This window comes from Leptopilina boulardi, unplaced genomic scaffold, assembly GCF_019393585.1.
Source record: "Leptopilina boulardi isolate dan_hultmark-lab unplaced genomic scaffold, ZJU_Lbou_2.1 LbouV2_273, whole genome shotgun sequence".
NCBI lineage: Eukaryota > Metazoa > Arthropoda > Insecta > Hymenoptera > Figitidae > Leptopilina > Leptopilina boulardi.
The window spans coordinates 2,209,137-2,226,776 of NW_026137833.1; the positions used below are offsets into that span (position 1 = coordinate 2,209,137).

The window sequence follows — 17,640 nt, forward strand, 5'->3', positions numbered from 1 at the left end:
ATTGCAATTTCTTGCAGAAAATACACCTAAAAGTGTAGAAAAAAATTGACAGTCCGAACCGAGTAGAGGAAGACCCCTATTACCAATAAAAAGCCATCCAAAATCATAAAAAAGTTCCCAAAAAAATTAAATTTTTCTTAGGCAGACTATTTTATTGCAATTTCTTGCACAAAATACACCTAAAAGTGTAGAAAAAAATTGACAGCCCGATCCGAGTAGAGGAACACCAATTTTATGACCATTAAAGCGATTTTCGTAAAAAAAAAATTTTCGAAAAAATTCAATTTTTCTTGGGCAGACTATTTTATTGCAATTTCTTGCACAAAATACACGTAAAAGTGTAGAAAAAAATAGGAAAAGAACTAGGCGCAATTGCGCCTACATCTAGGGTTTCGTGGCGCTTTAAATTTTAATTAAAAAAAAAAAATCAAAAATAAATAATTTAAAAATAAATAATAAAATTTATTTCATAAATTTACCTAAAACATTAGGTAAAATGTCCATTCGATAATGTCCACTATTAAGACATGTCAACTCTTGGACATGTCAACTATAGAGACATGTCAACTATAGGGACATGTCAACTACTGGGACATGTCAACTATAGGGACATGTCAACTATATGGACATGTCAACTATTGGGACATGTCAATTACTGAGACAGGTCAACTACTGGGACATGTCAATTGTAGGGGCATGTTAACTAATGGGACATGTAATGTCCATTCGGGAAAATGTCCATTCGGGAAAATGTCCATTCAGTAAATGGAGATTTGGGATCTGTGGGGCCCCAAAATTTGAATTTGGGAGCTATGGTGCCCCAAAATTTGAATTTGGGATCTGTGGGGCCCCAAAATTTGAATTTGGGAGCTATGGTGCCCCAAAATTTGAATTTGGGATCTGTGGGGCCCCAAAATTTTAATTTGGGATCTGTGGTGCCCCAAAATTTTAATTTGGGATCTGTGCCCTAAAATTTGATTTTGGGAGCTGTGGTGCCCCAAAATATACTACGGACAGACGGTCGCCAAAATGAAACTATAAGGCTTTTGGCCATGGGCCACGAAACCCTAAAAACCTCGTTGGCCAAATTAAGTTTTTTAATAATGTAATATATAAGTTTTATTACATTTATTTAATTTTAATAACTGTATAATTAACTTATAAAACAATTATGATATCTTTCGCGTTATACAAATAATTTATGTTCACAAAAAGGCAAAAATAATGAAATTAATGGTGCCCGGAAAGCGCCTAATCAAAATCCTCTGTTTCGGCCCTGGCGCACGAACGAAAGAGGCAGCGAGACGGGAAAATCGAGCGATTGACGGTCGAATTTTTTTTCGTGCACGCTCGTCCTTTTTTTTCAATTACTGGCAAACCCGTCAACATTTTTTATTGTTCTTGGAATCAATGGAAAGCTTAGATTTCAAAGAATAATTGTGTTAAAGGACAATTTTTTTCGTTGATTTTCCTGGACCATGCAAGAGGTTAAAGTCAAGGTAGGAAATAAGCAAAAAATTACAATTATTTTTTCAACTTTGTAACATGATATATTTAAACCTATTTAAGCAATCTCATTCAAATAGGTATCATTTTTTTCGAAATTTAATAAGCTTTCCAACGCTATAAGGGAAAAGTCTCTACGTTAATTTCTCTCAGAGTTATCTTTATTTTCACGCGAGTATGTTTTTCAATGACTCGCGGTGTAAGCGTTCGCACAATTTCGGACGGTAGTGTAATTAAATTATTGATAGTCATTTGAACCATAAAAATAATTAAAAATTTTCAAGTGTTGTGATTGTGAACTTACTTTGAATCTGCTACTGTAACGAACATAAATAAAGGTTAGTGTATTTTTATTTATCTCCAAACAATTTTTTTCTTATTCAACTGCTCACTATAAATAATTTTCGCATCTCTCTTTCTTAAAATTCATAATAAAATTAATTTTAGTACTTCAAAATTCAGTGTAGTGAAGAAATTGATTAATAAAATTGTCAATAAGAGCATTATAATTATACTTACAGTAGGACTCCGGTTATCCGAGCTAATGTGGACCGAACCTACCTCGGATAAGGCGAAAACTCGGATAATCCGAATTGTTACTACAATTTAACATTATTATTGTTTAAACAATTATTATTTATTACAAACGAGAAAATAATATTGTATATATTTCATAATAATTTAAACAATTTGAATTTATTAAAAATAAACTAATATTTATAAAAAAGTAAAATTAAAAATAACTCGGATGAAGTAGACTATAGTAATTCATACACTTACCCTAGTGGAATATTTTTTTTTCATGTAACTAATATCAAGTTTATCTAATATACATGCGCCCCATAGGAATTTCTTGCTAAAAGGGGGTACTTGAAATGAGGAAAGGGAAGAGGTTAAGGGCTCATAAAAAAAAGAAACTTGCTGAGGGAGTATATGATTATTGCTTCATTTACATTTGAAAATGCGCCTTCTTTTTCTTTTTATTACAACATTTTACTTCCCTTTATATCCTATAATATACCACTGTCTACCATGTCAACTTTTAACACTTCGTTTTAATATTATATTTATTATACATATTATATGAGGCAAAATTTCTAAAATTATTCAATTCAAAAACAAATTTTCTTCTACACTGGAACCTCCAACAATATTGCAGCGCGCGAGTCTTATGTGCAATGGATGGAGGTTACCCTTGACGTCAAAGTTTTGTCAAAAAGTGGAAACACTCAGGGCCGTACATATTATATACTTATGTATGGGATATATGTTCGAATAAAAATTGAGATTAATTTAATTCTTTATAAAGTAGAAAAATATAAATATAATTACGTATACATTTAAATTATAATAATGCAGTTTATAATATCGATAACTCCGATCGATTGTTTAAATTAGAAAAAAGGAAAAAGAAACTGGGTCTAAAAGAACACGTAACTGTGACGTTACTGTTTTTTCTTGACTGACGCCATTTTTTCCCCTCTGACTCTTCTTGCCGCTGCCCACCAAGTTTTGGTAAACAACTGCAATGGTCAGAGATGCAATGGTTGGAGGTTCCAGTGTATTAGAACGGGTTGCAATTTGAACTTCATCCATAAATTATTATTGATTGTTATCAAAAAATTTATATTTTTAATAAAAAAAATTAAACAAAATGCCGTTTTTTTAATAAGATTAATTAATTAATATCTCAAAAACAAAAAAATGGCATTTTGTTTAATTTTTTTTATTAAAAGTAGATAGGTATATATTTTGAGAATCAATTTAAGGGGTAAAAAAAAAAGAAAAAAAATGTCCTTTTTTTAAAAAAAAAATTTTTGATTTCCAAAAAAAGTGGTACTGGAATTTTTTAAAAAAATTGTTGCACTACTCGGAGGAGTAGAAAAAAACCATCTAAAAAATTCAATGTTCATATTTTTGCTATTGGATCACTTGAGAAATTTTGCCTCATATTTAAATGGTCAATTCCACGTGAAATTTATGTAAATAACCTCTTAAATTTGGATAAACATATTTTTTTTCGTTCTTTACAGAAAAAATAGTAAACGTATTTTTTATTATTATTATTATTATTATTATTATTATTTTTAATGACACTTAACTTTAAAAGTATTGAATTTTTGTCACGAGAAAAAAAATTTTCAGTTTTTCGAAGTATGTTGAAGAAAAATTGTTTTTTTTACATTTATATATAAAAAATAACCAGTTTTTATAAATAAATTAATTTTTTTTAACTTTGGACCCGGCTTGTTTTTATTTTTTTACATACCTCGAAGTACTAAGAAGACTTTACAAAAAGTTTCAGAGAGTGGGCCTCTGACGATACTTTTTGTTTAAATAATTTGATTAAACAACATTTTTTCATTTTTCAAAATACAAATTAGTCCAATACTAAAAATTTATACAAAACCTTCTTAATACTTCCAGGTATGTAAAAATAAAAGAATGAAAAAAAGTCGGGTCCAAAATTAAACCAAAAAAAATAATTAGTTCATAAAAAATTGTTATGTTTTCTACAAAAATTGAACATTTTTTTTTCTTTTTTTGTTAACATATTTCGAAGAAACTAAAAATTTTTTCCTCTCCGCAAAAATTTCTAAATTCCTATAAACACCATTTTTTTCTCTAAAGAACGAAATATATATATAAAAATAAATTTATAAGGTCATGGAAGAATTTCACTTGTAATTAAAAAATAATTAAAAATATTACTACTATTATTTTAAGATAAAATTGAATCTAATCAATCCCATATTTTGCATATTGGTTCTTTGTCACATTTAAATGCATCAATAAATCCTTTTACGTTTGGCATGAGTCCATTTATTCTCAAATTCGAGTTTGGATGAACACCAGTATTTTCTTGTGCGAAAAATTCTGGTGTTCCGCTCTCACAAAATACCTAATAAATAAAATTAAATATTAGTAATTGCGTATATCATCATAAACATTCTGAAACCATAAACAAGACTTACAAAAGCCGTAGAAACAAAATACAATTGATCTGAATCCAAGTTTTCTAATCCTGGTAAACGTTTATCTTTAATATTTTCTTTCTTCATTTTTTCCTTGTAAGCTCCATAACCTGCAATCAACCCTCCGGTATCAGCAATAGTTTCACCTTGAGTTAGTTCTCCGTCTACCTAATTTACATAAAAAATTTTATTTTTCAATTATATCTCATTCAAAGTGTTATTTGAATAATATTCAATTAAGTTTCATTTACTTTATAATTATTATAATGATCCACAAAACATTTGGCCCTCTTCTCATATTCACCAATCATTTCGTTTGACCACCAAGAAATGTCATTTCCATTTTTATCAAATTTTCGTCCTAATGTTAAAAATAATATACACATTTAAAATAAATAATAATAATAAATATTTTTGACAATTTAGAAATTTTATTTTTTTAAATAATGAAAAAATTTTTCTAATCTATACGATTGATTGTTCAAAATTATAAAAAAAGTGTAAAAACAAATTGGCTATAAAAAATAGTAAAAATTGTTAAAGAAGTTCAATTTTAAAGGAATTAAGAATGCAATTAATCAAAATTTGCATATAAATGTAAAGTTACCAGAAATCTTCTTTAACTTACTGTCTATTGCATACCGAGCAGCTTTTTTTTTAAAAAAAAGTTTTTTTTGTAGATTGTTTATGAAAAAAATTGATTTTTTTTCAAAATAGTCCCAAATTTTTAAATAAGTTTTTTTTTTTTTAAATTTTCTCTTCGTCATGCAAAGTGTATTTGTGTACTTAAACGATAAAGATTTGATTTTTTGATTATGGTTAATATTTGAGACCAGTAGCCAATCTCCATTTTGCAATATTTTTAATTTAAAAAATTATTATACATAGCTTATATTGTACACTTCAAGGTATGCTTTATTTCAATTCAATAAACTTTACCACTTTTTTTATAAAATATCTTGAAAAAACGTGCATTTATATGAGTTTCCCCTCTTAAATCATTAAGCAACCGAGTATAGATAATTTTTTCTATAATGGTCTTAATTATACTATATAAGATTTAAAAATATACGTGTATCAAATTACCTCGGACATCAAATCCATGAGTCATTTCGTGACCCATTATATAACCTATATATCCGTAATTTATCGCACTGTTGAAATAAAGAGGAAAGTTTTTTTTTAAATACGGTTAATTAAGAATTTTTTAAATACAAATATATGAGAAAATTCGTTAAAATAATAAGTACAAGTTATTAAAAGCGTGTTTTTTTATAATAAATTGAAACTTTTTACTTTCTAAATTTGAATCAGTGAAATTTCACTAACAAAGTAGTTAAAATTTACCAACTGAATTATTTCAGTAAATTTTCACTGAAATTTAGTCACATTTAACTGAAAACCAGTAATAAAGAATTATTACTGAATTAAACAGTCAAATGTACATTATTGTTAATCGGTAAAATAGATTTAACTGTTTTAATCAGTAAAGAATTCTACTAATTTTCAGTGAAATATTACTGAATTTTAGTGGAAATTTTACTAATGTTATTCAGTTGATGAATTCCTACTATTTCATATTAGTGAAATTTCACTGATTCAAATTTAGAGAGTACAGTTCTTTCTATAAAATGGTGAAGTATTAATACTTTAGTAATTGAAAATATAGAAATACTTACTGAGGTAAATTCGAATTATACGTGGGAAGTAAAAATAGTGCAGCTGCAACATCTATTCAACAAATTAACATTAATATTAAAGAAAATTACTTATATCTTTAACTATATTGCAAAATTTTTTTTAATTATATACTCTAAAATTATTATTTTCGGATAAATTTGCCAATTACTAGTGTTGTTTATAGATATTGTGACGAAGTGGTCGTCAAACATCCCCTGTTTAAAATGACGCGCTTGATTGTCGGGCCCAGGAGGTGGCGCCGCCAAACGGAAGAAGGTGTAGCTAGCCGCCGGGACGCCGAAATCAGATGTTCGCGTCGAGAGTATTACGATAGAGACTGAAAAGAGAGTGCGATTTTGTGTGTTGAGATTTGAGAGAAGAGTAAAAGAAATATTTGTTGGTCGAGAGTTCGACAGTTTTGTAGTTTTGTGAGAAAAGTTGGATTTGTGGTTGAGCAATTGGTCGAGTGACCAAGAGGAGCTCATTTATTTTAATAATTGTTTGGAGAATAAAAGAAAATTGACGAGGAAATCGACCAAATTATTGATTTGACCTGTCGACATCTTTGAATTGATCGATTTGTGACGAGAGCTGTGGGTAAGTGAAAATTTGTTGGTTTCCTGTCGTGTCTCAGAAGGTCTTTTCCCTTTTTTTTGACTGGTCTTGGCGGAATCTCCTTTGAGATTATTTTTGGAGAATGTAATGAGGTTTGTGTATTAAAAATTAATAAAGTTTGATAATTGTGATTGGTTTGTCAATTCCAATAAAGATTGACTGGCGTCTAACTATTCACGTTTGGGTTTCTTTTTATAACAAATAAAAAGGGGAGGTTGATTAATGAACTTTTAATTATTCCAATATTTACGTTATAAAAACTGGCGCCCAACGTGGGGCATTGTCGAGACATTTGAGACACGACAAATTTAATTGTGACTTGTGGTATTTGACTTAATTTGTTCTATAAAATTTTCTTGTAATTTATGATATTATTTATTGTTGACTTGAAAATTTATTTGACATGTTTTGTGCATTTTTTTTTGTGACATGGGCGAGGAGATTTTTGGTGTGTAGAATCAGTGCGCGTTAAAGAAAATTTTTGTGAAAATTATCGCGTCCACGAGGCGACGCCATTTTCATCACGAAAATTTTCAAAGCATAAATTCGCGGAAAATTCCTGACAGATTTTTAAAATTAAAATTTTTTCTGAAATCAGTGAATTTTTTTTTGATTTTTGGATGTAGTTATTTTTATGAAAATTATTATATTTTCACTTTTTGTTCCCCACGTGGCCGGCTTCCGTGGAAAATTCCAAGCCTCACGTGATAGTACGCGCATGCGCTGTTAGAAACCTCGCATGAGTTTAAAATTCGAATCTCGGTGCACAGACACTCGCGGATCGTGAAAATTTTCTAAGAGAACATTGTTATTGCGCATGACACGGGACTTGGAAATTTTGAACAGAAAGAAGTACAGTGAGAGTAGAAAGAGATAGAGTATTGTAACAATTTATCGTAAATTGTCAAGATTTTTTTTTTAAATAATTGTTAAAATTTTGAGAAAATTATGAACAATTTTTCAGGGCCGTATTGACATATTGGGACCCCGTGGAAATTAATTTTGACAATTCGCAAGAAATTTTTACTGTGTTGATAAAATTAAAAAATTTTTTTTGACAAGAAAATTATCTTATTAAATTAAACATTTGGTCAGGACCGTATGACAAGGGTACCGGGCCCAACCAAAAGAAATTTTGATACTTGAGTGGAAATTTTTAAGGGAGAAAAATTTTCCGTTATGACAGTCAACCAAATTGTTACGATTATTGTTGACCAGGGCCGTATCTAGAGGAGACGGGCCCCCAAAAATAAATTGTGCCATTTTGCATAAATAAAGAATTAATTTGTTTAATTTTTGTTTGTTGACTCTCAACCAAAGCAATCAAAATTTAAAGTGACCAGGCCCGTATCACGGAGTTACGGTACCCTAAAAATTTTTTTTTGATAAATTTTCAAAATTTTTCTGGTCGGCGATTAAATAATTTTTTTTTTGCGTTTAGTTTTTGGAATTTTTTTTTGTGATTCGCAATGGAACTCTCACTAGTTGAAATAAATGACTACGTAGAGAAAATGCACAACTTGATGTTGTTGGAACAACCGAGAATTACATGGGGTACAATTCTAAGCATGCCAATAGGGCAAGTTGTGACAACATTATTACAACATCAGTGTTGCATTAGTGGGAGTGCACAGGTACTCAGAGAGAGGTTATTCAGAATTAGTCTGAGAATTGATTTTGCCAATCAATTTGAAGTCCCCTTTTCTGAACTATTTGACCTGGGACAATCTCAAGAGATATTCAGGGTAGAAGCGTTTACTTTCCCAACAGACGAGGAAAGACAAAATATCAACTTAAACAGAGGAGGGGGGCAAAATTTTGACAGTGAGGAGGAGGCGGGACGTGGTTCACCTCGTGACTTGGGAATTTTGGGAATGGACAGGAGTAGGGGAAATAGCGCGTCACACAGCAGACACAGTCCGACCAATGACAACCTACCACCCCCAATAACACCCCCACCCCCACCACCGGTCATGACGTCGGCATGTATCATGACAAATTCGGTAATCACCACGATGTCCCAATCATTTTCCACAACTACTTGTGCGATAATGACAGCACTTCAAACGATAGTGTCATCCACAATGGCACCAAGTGTCCTCAGTTTAAGGGAATCGGTCGCTCGTTTTAGCCTGAGTCCGGAAATGAGAAAACTTATTTTATTAAACCAACGTTTTGCAGAGTTATCAACGGGATTTGACTTGGGAGGGGTAATTGATTCTGGGGTAACCCACCAAATGCCAATTCAGAGCACACCCCAAAATCAACAGAATGAAGTTTCTCATACACCCCTACAAAGAGAAACTGATGAGAGAAATAATTCACATCACCCCACCCCAAACGTTGGGACTATTGAGAATTTTAAGTGTCCCATTTCAAAACAAGAAAGAATTTCAAGATTAGCGACTGATGGTAGTGAGAAGAGCACTGACGTGGGAGAAGAATCGAGGTTTGACAAGAGATCGGGTGGGAGGGAACAACGTCCATATAGGGACAGTGACAGAGCGCGATCTAGTAGAAATACAAAGAAAACAAATGCTAGGAGAACTCTTTTCGACGAGACATCTAGTGACACGGAATCAGAGAGCAGCGACGCATTACCGACAAGACGTGACTTCCGAGAAGCAGAGAGGCGCTCTAAAGTTACAAAAATCCTCAAAGATTGGGACATTAAATTTTCCGGAACCGAGCGTGAAGACCCGGAAGAATTCCTGGAGCGGATGGAAGATTGTCGATTAGGCGAGTTGTTCAATGACGAAGAACTCCTGCAAGCAATTCCGAGTATTTTTCGAGAAAACGCGAGTCGTTGGTTCCGAACTTTGCGACATGACGTCAGATCATGGAAATCGTTCAAACGGGCGTTCAAACGCGAATATTTGACTACGACCGACGATGACGAGGTGGTTGACGAACTGAGGAGTAGAACTCAAGCTAAGGGGGAGAAGATTTCTGCATATTTGACAAGTTTGAGGTTAATAATGGGACATTTAAAAAGACCATTGTCAACGGAGCAACAAGTTAAAATTGCGTATAAACGTCTGACCCCAACATATCGTCGACAGGTGGATGCGTCGGGAATGGAGTCTCTCTCCAAGTTGGAGAAAAATTTGCGTCAGTATGAGAAGGTGAAGGACCTTGATGACCGGTATCTTCCCCCACCCTCAAAAGAGAAGATGCGTTTCCCCGCTGCAGCGTTCAAAGGGGCAAAGAAAGATTCGACTAAGGGTTCGAAAAATGTGGCCGCGATAGAAAAGGAGGAGGGTACCACTGATCAAGAGAGTATTGCGGAAGTGACCAGCGGGACGAAAAAGGCGGAAAAGAAAACTAAGAAGTCAAAGACGAAAAAGTCCAAGACGAAAAAGAATTCTGAGGAAGTGGAGGTGGAAGCCTTGAAACAAACTACCCCCACCCCTCCCACCGCCCCAGTCCAGGTACCGAACCCGCCGACGTACGCTGCTGTAACGGCGAACAAAGAGAACAAGAGGTTCCAACCTAAACAGGCTGGTACAGGGACAGTACCAGTGGGACAACCAGGGACAGTACCAGTGGGACAACCAGGGACACCTGGGACACCAAAACCATTTGTTGGCATATGCTTCATTTGCCAAATGGTAGGACATCGTTCTACACAATGTCCACAAAAAACGTGTTTTGTGTGTCAGCAACCAGGGCATTTTGCAGCACACTGTCCCACCCGCGCCCAGCAGTTGGAATCTTGTCTGGTATGCAAGACCCCCGGGGTAAATTTTTTGACATGTCCCACATGTATCCACGTGCGTAATGCATTGGGAAACGGCCAGTGGGGGGCACAGAACGCGTCTGTACCCCCCTCCAATCCCCCCAGAAATCAATAGACAAGATTTCTTATGACAGGGTAGAGAGGTCGTTGACAGTTGGGGTAGAGAGGTCAGAAAATTTTAAAGAGAAAAAGAAAGGGTTAAATTCATTCCCAGTCAACCAAGGAGCATCTTGCAGTTGGCAGTGGAGTGGGGATGAAGTTGTTGACCAGAGTAAGAGGGAAGTAAGTAAAGGAGAGGTGAAGAGTAAGGAGTACTTACTCATAAAAGGGAGTATGATTGACGGGACAAAAGGTACTGAAGGTGAGTCAGTACCAATGGTCCAGGGAAGGGGAGAGGCTGTGACGGGCACAGTTGACCCAAACCTTATTATTGACAAGGATGTGGATGGTAGCCGATGCGAAAACAGATACTTTTTCCGTATGCACATTGGTAAGAATTCTTTTGAGGCACTTTTCGACCCTGGAGCAATGGTTTCAGTAATCAGTGACAGAGTGGCAGCGCCTTTCAAAGATCGAATCCAGCCTTGCAATACGTCAATCAGGAGTGCTATTGGAGGTACTACCGAAACAGCAGGAATTTTAAACTTGAACATCACTGTGGATGGTCATTCCCAGAAATTCGCTGTTAAAGTTCTTAGCTCAGTGATTCAGGACATCATTTTAGGCGTTGACTTTTGCAAGGCTTGGAAGATGGATGTCCAATTGGGACCTGGGTTGTGGAGAGTCTTCGGTGGTGACTGGCACGTGTTCTGCGTAAAGGACACTATAGAGGGCGAAGAAGAGATATACGCTGAGTGTGCAGGTATCTCTGCGTTGACAGACAAACAAAGAGATATTGTGCAAGAGATGGTTAACCGCCTAGTTCTACCACAGGGTGAGACCTTGGGTATGACAGACTTGACGGAACACCACATCAGGATGACGGATGAGACTCCAGTCCAGCACCGACAACGACGAATGTCCCCAATTATGATCACTTGAGCACAGGGTCATGTTGTCCAACTGTACAGACAAGGGGTAATAGAGCCGTCGGGAAGTAATTGGAGGACAGCTCCGGTTATAACAAATAGAGGCGATAATGATTTTCGACTATGTATGGACTTTAGGGACGTGAATAAAGTCACGGTAAAAGACGCGTATCCACTTCCGACGATAGATTCGATTCTTGACAAGCTTAGAAGAGCCCGTTACCTATCGAAAATTGACTTAAAGTTGGCATACCATCAGATTCCCATGGCCGAAGATAGTAAAAAGTACACAGCATTTGCCATTCCTGGCTCAGGACTTTGGCAATATCGCCGTATGCCTTTCGGTTTGACGAACGCACCAATGACGTTCCAACGACTGATTGACGCCCTTTTTGGACCGGAATGTGAACCATTCGTGTTCGGATATCTTGACGACATCATCGTTGTGACTGATAATTTTGACGAACACCTTAAATGGTTAGAATTAGTGTTGAAGAGGTTGGCTGACGCGGGTTTGGTGGTGAATCCTGACAAGTGTGAATTTGGTTGCTCACAAGTCAGATATCTGGGATATCTTCTGGATAGCGAGGGATTACGACCTGACCCGAAGAAAACGGAACCGGTACAGAATTACCCAGCTCCGACAAACGTCAAACAAGTCCGTAGATTTTTGGGTATGGTAGGTTGGTACTCTAGATTCATCAAAAATGACAGTGACATAAAAGTACCACTCCTCAAATTACTTCAAAAGGGTCGCGAATGGGAATGGGGTGACGAGCAACAGGAAGCTTTTGACGTGTTAAAGAAGAAATTAACATCGGCTCCAGTTCTAGCCCGTCCTGTCTTTAGCAAAACGTTCACCATCCAGTGTGATGCTAGCAACTATGCTATTGGCGCAGTGTTGACTCAGGAGTTTGACGACGGTGAACATCCGATTATCTACATTAGTCGAGTGTTGACTGGGGCGGAGAGAAATTATAGTGTCACGGAGAAGGAGTGCCTGGCACTATTATGGGCAATTAAGAAGTTTCGGCCATACGTTGAGGGATATAAATTCCGAGTGATCACGGATCACAGCGCATTGCGATGGCTAAGGAATTTAAAAGACCCGACCGGACGACTTGCGAGATGGGCACTAGAAATGCAGTGTTGGAACTTTGAAATTGTTCACCGGAAGGGTGCACTGAACAATGTTCCTGACGCATTGTCTAGGATGACTGAGGATGACGAGACGGGAATTGACGCGTTCGAGACTATTGAAGACCAATGGTACCTAAACAGGATGGAAATGGTCCAGAAGTTTCCAACACGATTCCCGGGCTGGATGATTGATAACGAACTCTTATATCATTATCGAAACGATCCTTTGCTTCTTCCAATTGATGGTAACGAGGATGGCTGGAAGTTGGTCGTACCAGAGGAATATAGAGACAGAGTTCTACATGACGGTCATGCAGTCGCATCAGCGGGTCATCTAGGAGTGGAGAAGACTTATAACCGAGTGGCTAGGGAGTACTACTGGCCAGGAATCTCGAACGATATCCATCAGTACGTTACTCGTTGTCCTCAATGCCAACTCCATAAGGTCTCTCAGGCTGGTCCCTTAGGATTGATGGGGCAGAGAATTGTGGAACGACCTTGGTCAGTCGTGGCGGCTGACACGATGGAATTCCCCCCCAGTAAGAGTAGATGTAGATACTTGGTGGTTTTTCAGGATTTGTTCTCGAGATGGGTCGAGTTAAAACCCTTAAGATCAGCTGACGGGAAGTCGGTGACTAGAGCATTCGAGGAGTTGATACTTTTCCGATGGGAGACACCCAACTTTTTGTTAACTGACAATGGGAAGGAGTTCGACAACCGGTATCTCAAGGACGCACTTCAGGAATATGGAGTGAAGCATATTACTACACCTCCATATCACCCTCAAGCCAATCCGGTAGAAAGGAGTAATCGGACATTAAAAACCATGATTTCGGCATTTATTGGGAGTGACCATCGTGAATGGGACCTCCATGTTCACGAATTTCGACATGCGATGAACACGGCGACCCAAGCAACAACCAAATCTTCCCCCGCATACTTGAATTATGGTAGGAATCCTCGATTAATTAAAAGTTTGCGACGAGAGGTTGAGGCCAAAGACAAGGTAGTTCTGATAAAACCAGAAGAGTGGGTTGACAGAGTGAAACGTTTAGACGCGTTGCGGGACTTGGTGAAGAAGTTCATTGACAGGGAACGTGACAGACAATCTGGGTACTATAATCGAAAACGCAAGGACGTGCCCTTTAAAGTAGGAGATTTGGTACTACGCAAAACCCATAAGTTATCTAGCGGAAACCGAAATTTTGCGACAAAACTTGCACCAAAATACGAGGGACCTTTTGAAATTTTCGAACAATTGTCCCCAACGGTATTCGTACTACTCGCTAGTGATAGTCGCAGAATCCCCAAAGTCCATGTCACCGACCTTAAGAAATATCTACCCCCTCGAAATTGCCTTATTCCGTACTAATAAATTTTAAAATTTCAGATATCGGAGAGAGTAATTTTGACAAGGGAAAGAGGAGTTGGAAACGAGAAAGGACGTTTGACTCGAGTGACAGAGGCGAGAGGAGTCGTGACAAGGCAAAGCGAAGGCGGAGAGAGAACTATCGTTCAGTACCGCAATTACCAAAGTACGACATGCCACGCAGAGGATTGACCAGGGGAAGATCAGCATCGCGGCACAGAGCGACCGAAGAATTCCAGCCACCATCCCATGTGACAGCAGCGCCTCCACTATTAGACTTTCCCGTACTGGAACCCGAACGGGATAGGTCCTCGGGAGCTATTCCTCGTCGACCTAAATCTGACGTGGGGAAAGTGAAGGAAGATTGTAGTACATGGGAAGTACTAGAACCGAGACGTTTCCCACGAGCCGAACATGAGGACCCAGACCTACGTCGTAGACAGGAGGAGAGTTGGGAAGAATTTGGGAGCAGAATTGCAGTCGAGGAGCTTGAACGGTTCGTCCAATTCCAAGAACCGAAGACTTCCGTTTCCTTGGAACAACTCAAGGAAAAACAACGGGCGGAGATTAAGGCTAGGAAGCCCGTACTCCGGAAGGAAGATTTGGTCTACCCCGATGACGAGGAGTTGGTAGAGGAGGTACGACCCATTACCCCACCAGGCCCCCGACTAGACGAAATAATACGACCCCCAAACTGACAAGGGACGAAGTTGTGGCGAATTCTGGCGGAGACAGGCGGGGAGAAGCATTGCTCCGAAAAACGACAGGGGTAATGTTCAACGATATGAGATCAATACCCACTGACCCGACGATTGACCCCCCACCACGGACTTGTCAAAATTGTTGGCGCCGAGGCCACCGCCGCAATGATTGCCCTAAAGAAGTGACGGAGAGTTGTTGCGAAAATTGCGGTAGAAAATACGTAACACTACATAACTGTCCAAGGTGTGAGGAGGGTTATAAGCGTTATTTGTTGCGAGGAAGAGCAACAAATAGAGACGCCTACTTTTTCCTCAATTTTTAAATAACCGAATTTTTAATTAACATAATTTAAAATTACAAAAGTGTTAATAAACCGAATTTAAATATTTCAGAATTTTTAAAAAACCGAATTTTTATAGTTCCAAATTTTCAGTTTACACAATAAAAAAATAATCGAAATACCATTGGTTATAATTTTTATGTTCTCGAATATTAAAATTACAGAAAATGAAAAGAGCAGAAGTTTCACTTGACAGACTTTCTGTTCAACCTAATTGCGATCGGACAAAATTTTAAGAGAACAGAAATATCAGTTAACATAATTTCAATTTTGCAGAATTTTTAGTTAACATAATTTAAAATAAACAGAAATGTCATTTGACATAATTTTTATGTTCTCGAATTTTAACTTTTCCGAAAATAAAAATAACAGAAATTTAACTTGACAGACTTTCTATTCAACCTAATTGCGATTGGACAGAATTTTTAGATAACGGAAATATCAGTTAACATAATTTCAATTTTGCAGAATTTTTAGTTTACATAATTAAAAATAAACATAAATGTCATTTGTCATAATTTTTATGTTCTCGAATCTCAAATTAACCGAAAATAAAAACAGCAGAACTTTCATTTGATAGAATAAATCCATTGTTGATGATTGTTTAAACAATGAATACACAATGGATTTGGTATGTCAAGTGAAACTTCTGCTGTTTTCATTTTCGGTTAATCTGAGATTTGTGACCATAAAAATTCTGACAAATGGTGTTTCGGTTGTTTTTCAATTCTGTAAATTAAAAATTCGGCAAAATTAAAATTATGACAAATGATATTTCTGTTTTCTTAAATTTCTGTCCAATCACAATTCGGTTGAACAGAAAGTCTGTCAAGTTAAATTTCTGTTATTTTTATTTTCGGAAAAGTTAAAATTCGAGAACATAAAAATTATGTCAAATGACATTTCTGTTTATTTTAAATTATGTTAACTAAAAATTCTGCAAAATTGAAATTATGTTAACTGATATTTCTGTTCTCTTAAAATTTTGTCCGATCGCAATTAGGTTGAACAGAAAGTCTGTCAAGTGAAACTTCTGCTCTTTTCATTTTCTGTAATTTTAATATTCGAGAACATAAAAATTATAACCAATGGTATTTCGATTATTTTTTTATTGTGTAAACTGAAAATTTGGAACTATAAAAATTCGGTTTTTTAAAAATTCTGAAATATTTAAATTCGGTTTATTAACACTTTTGTAACTTTAAATTGTGTTAATTAAAAATTCGGTTATTTAAAAATTGAGGAAAAAGTAGGCGTCTCAAAAAATAGTCCAACATTGACTGGGGAGTTGACGGGAGATACTAGGAGAATACCACGACGTGAGGGCAGCGCGCTGTTGCCAGACAAATGGAAGGGAAATGACGAGCTGTGCAAGAAGTTTAATTTGCCAGAGGCCAAACTGACAGAGGTTTTAAAGGAAGCGCCCAAATCAAAGTTGGTACCGGCCAAACCACCAATTGTGGAACTGCTTCCGACGAGAGAAACTCCATTGTTGGTCGACATTCCCCCCCCCCCAGCGTATTATGACGTGACAGCTCCTAAGAAAAAGGAGAAGAACCTGGCGGAAGCCATCCGAGAATTGACAGAGTTGATGGCAGGACTACCGATGGAAACCATCAACTTGGCGATTCGCCAATTGATCGAGGAGCGCAGGAACTCGAGTGGAAAAGAGGAGTGATTGGAGCTGCTCGATAATTATTTTGACATGGGATGGGATGGTATGCTTTTGAGTTTTTCTTTTTCTTTTTTTTTTAGTTTGTTACAGGTTCGGTTGATTTTTCTTTTTGGTTTTGACGTGTTATCTGGAGGTAACACGAACTAGGAGAGGGGCTTTCTGACGAAGTGGTCGTCAAACATCCCCTGTTTAAAATGACGCGCTTGATTGTCGGGCCCAGGAGGTGGCGCCGCCAAACGGAAGAAGGTGTAGCTAGCCGCCGGGACGCCGAAATCAGATGTTCGCGTCGAGAGTATTACGATAGAGACTGAAAAGAGAGTGCGATTTTGTGTGTTGAGATTTGAGAGAAGAGTAAAAGAAATATTTGTTGGTCGAGAGTTCGACAGTTTTGTAGTTTTGTGAGAAAAGTTGGATTTGTGGTTGAGCAATTGGTCGAGTGACCAAGAGGAGCTCATTTATTTTAATAATTGTTTGGAGAATAAAAGAAAATTGACGAGGAAATCGACCAAATTATTGATTTGACCTGTCGACATCTTTGAATTGATCGATTTGTGACGAGAGCTGTGGGTAAGTGAAAATTTGTTGGTTTCCTGTCGTGTCTCAGAAGGTCTTTTCCCTTTTTTTTGACTGGTCTTGGCGGAATCTCCTTTGAGATTATTTTTGGAGAATGTAATGAGGTTTGTGTATTAAAAATTAATAAAGTTTGATAATTGTGATTGGTTTGTCAATTCCAATAAAGATTGACTGGCGTCTAACTATTCACGTTTGGGTTTCTTTTTATAACAAATAAAAAGGGGAGGTTGATTAATGAACTTTTAATTATTCCAATATTTACGTTATAATATATTTATACAAAAATTAAAATCCCAAA

General features: G+C 36.4%; 4 protein-coding genes across 5 annotated transcripts in view; 3 read left to right on the top strand and 1 right to left on the bottom strand.

The window, feature by feature from the left end:
* The window catches only part of LOC127281617 (glutamate receptor ionotropic, kainate 2-like), a 193,326-nt gene that overhangs the window by 156,513 nt on the left and 19,173 nt on the right, over window positions 1-17,640 (top strand). The gene's annotated exons all lie outside the window — the stretch shown is intronic.
* LOC127281641 (endothelin-converting enzyme 1-like) overlaps window positions 2,425-17,640 on the bottom strand; it is a 47,237-nt gene continuing 32,021 nt past the window's right edge. The window contains exons 11-15 of the mRNA XM_051305456.1: window positions 6,161-6,212; window positions 5,568-5,635; window positions 4,733-4,842; window positions 4,482-4,649; window positions 2,425-4,408 (exon numbers count right to left, since the gene is read on the bottom strand). Coding sequence (XP_051161413.1) covers window positions 4,250-4,408; window positions 4,482-4,649; window positions 4,733-4,842; window positions 5,568-5,635; window positions 6,161-6,212 — 557 coding nt within the window. The 3' untranslated portion in view covers window positions 2,425-4,249. The remainder of the gene's footprint in view (window positions 4,409-4,481; window positions 4,650-4,732; window positions 4,843-5,567; window positions 5,636-6,160; window positions 6,213-17,640) is intronic.
* LOC127281621 (uncharacterized) lies at window positions 6,222-17,270 on the top strand. Its single transcript, XM_051305420.1, has 2 exons — window positions 6,222-6,758; window positions 14,074-17,270. Exon 2 carries the CDS (start codon window positions 14,226-14,228, stop codon window positions 14,748-14,750), a length of 525 nt encoding a protein of 174 aa, XP_051161377.1. The 5' UTR covers window positions 6,222-6,758; window positions 14,074-14,225; the 3' UTR covers window positions 14,751-17,270.
* LOC127281618 (uncharacterized) lies at window positions 6,755-10,630 on the top strand. The gene is made up of 2 exons (XM_051305417.1): window positions 6,755-9,901; window positions 9,950-10,630. Exons 1-2 carry the CDS (start codon window positions 8,246-8,248, stop codon window positions 10,628-10,630), a joined length of 2,337 nt encoding a protein of 778 aa, XP_051161374.1. The 5' UTR covers window positions 6,755-8,245.

What these genes read in the sequence shown, in the direction of transcription:
- LOC127281621 (XM_051305420.1), top strand. Translation starts at nt 14,226, where the DNA reads ATGCCACGCAGAGGATTGACCAGGGGAAGATCAGCATCGCGGCACAGA.
- LOC127281618 (XM_051305417.1), top strand. Translation starts at nt 8,246, where the DNA reads ATGGAACTCTCACTAGTTGAAATAAATGACTACGTAGAGAAAATGCAC. An exon ending in ATTTGCGTCAGTATGAGAAG is followed by an intron (nt 9,902 to 9,949) that starts GTGAAGGACCTT and finishes TCAAAAGAGAAG; the next exon opens with ATGCGTTTCCCCGCTGCAGC.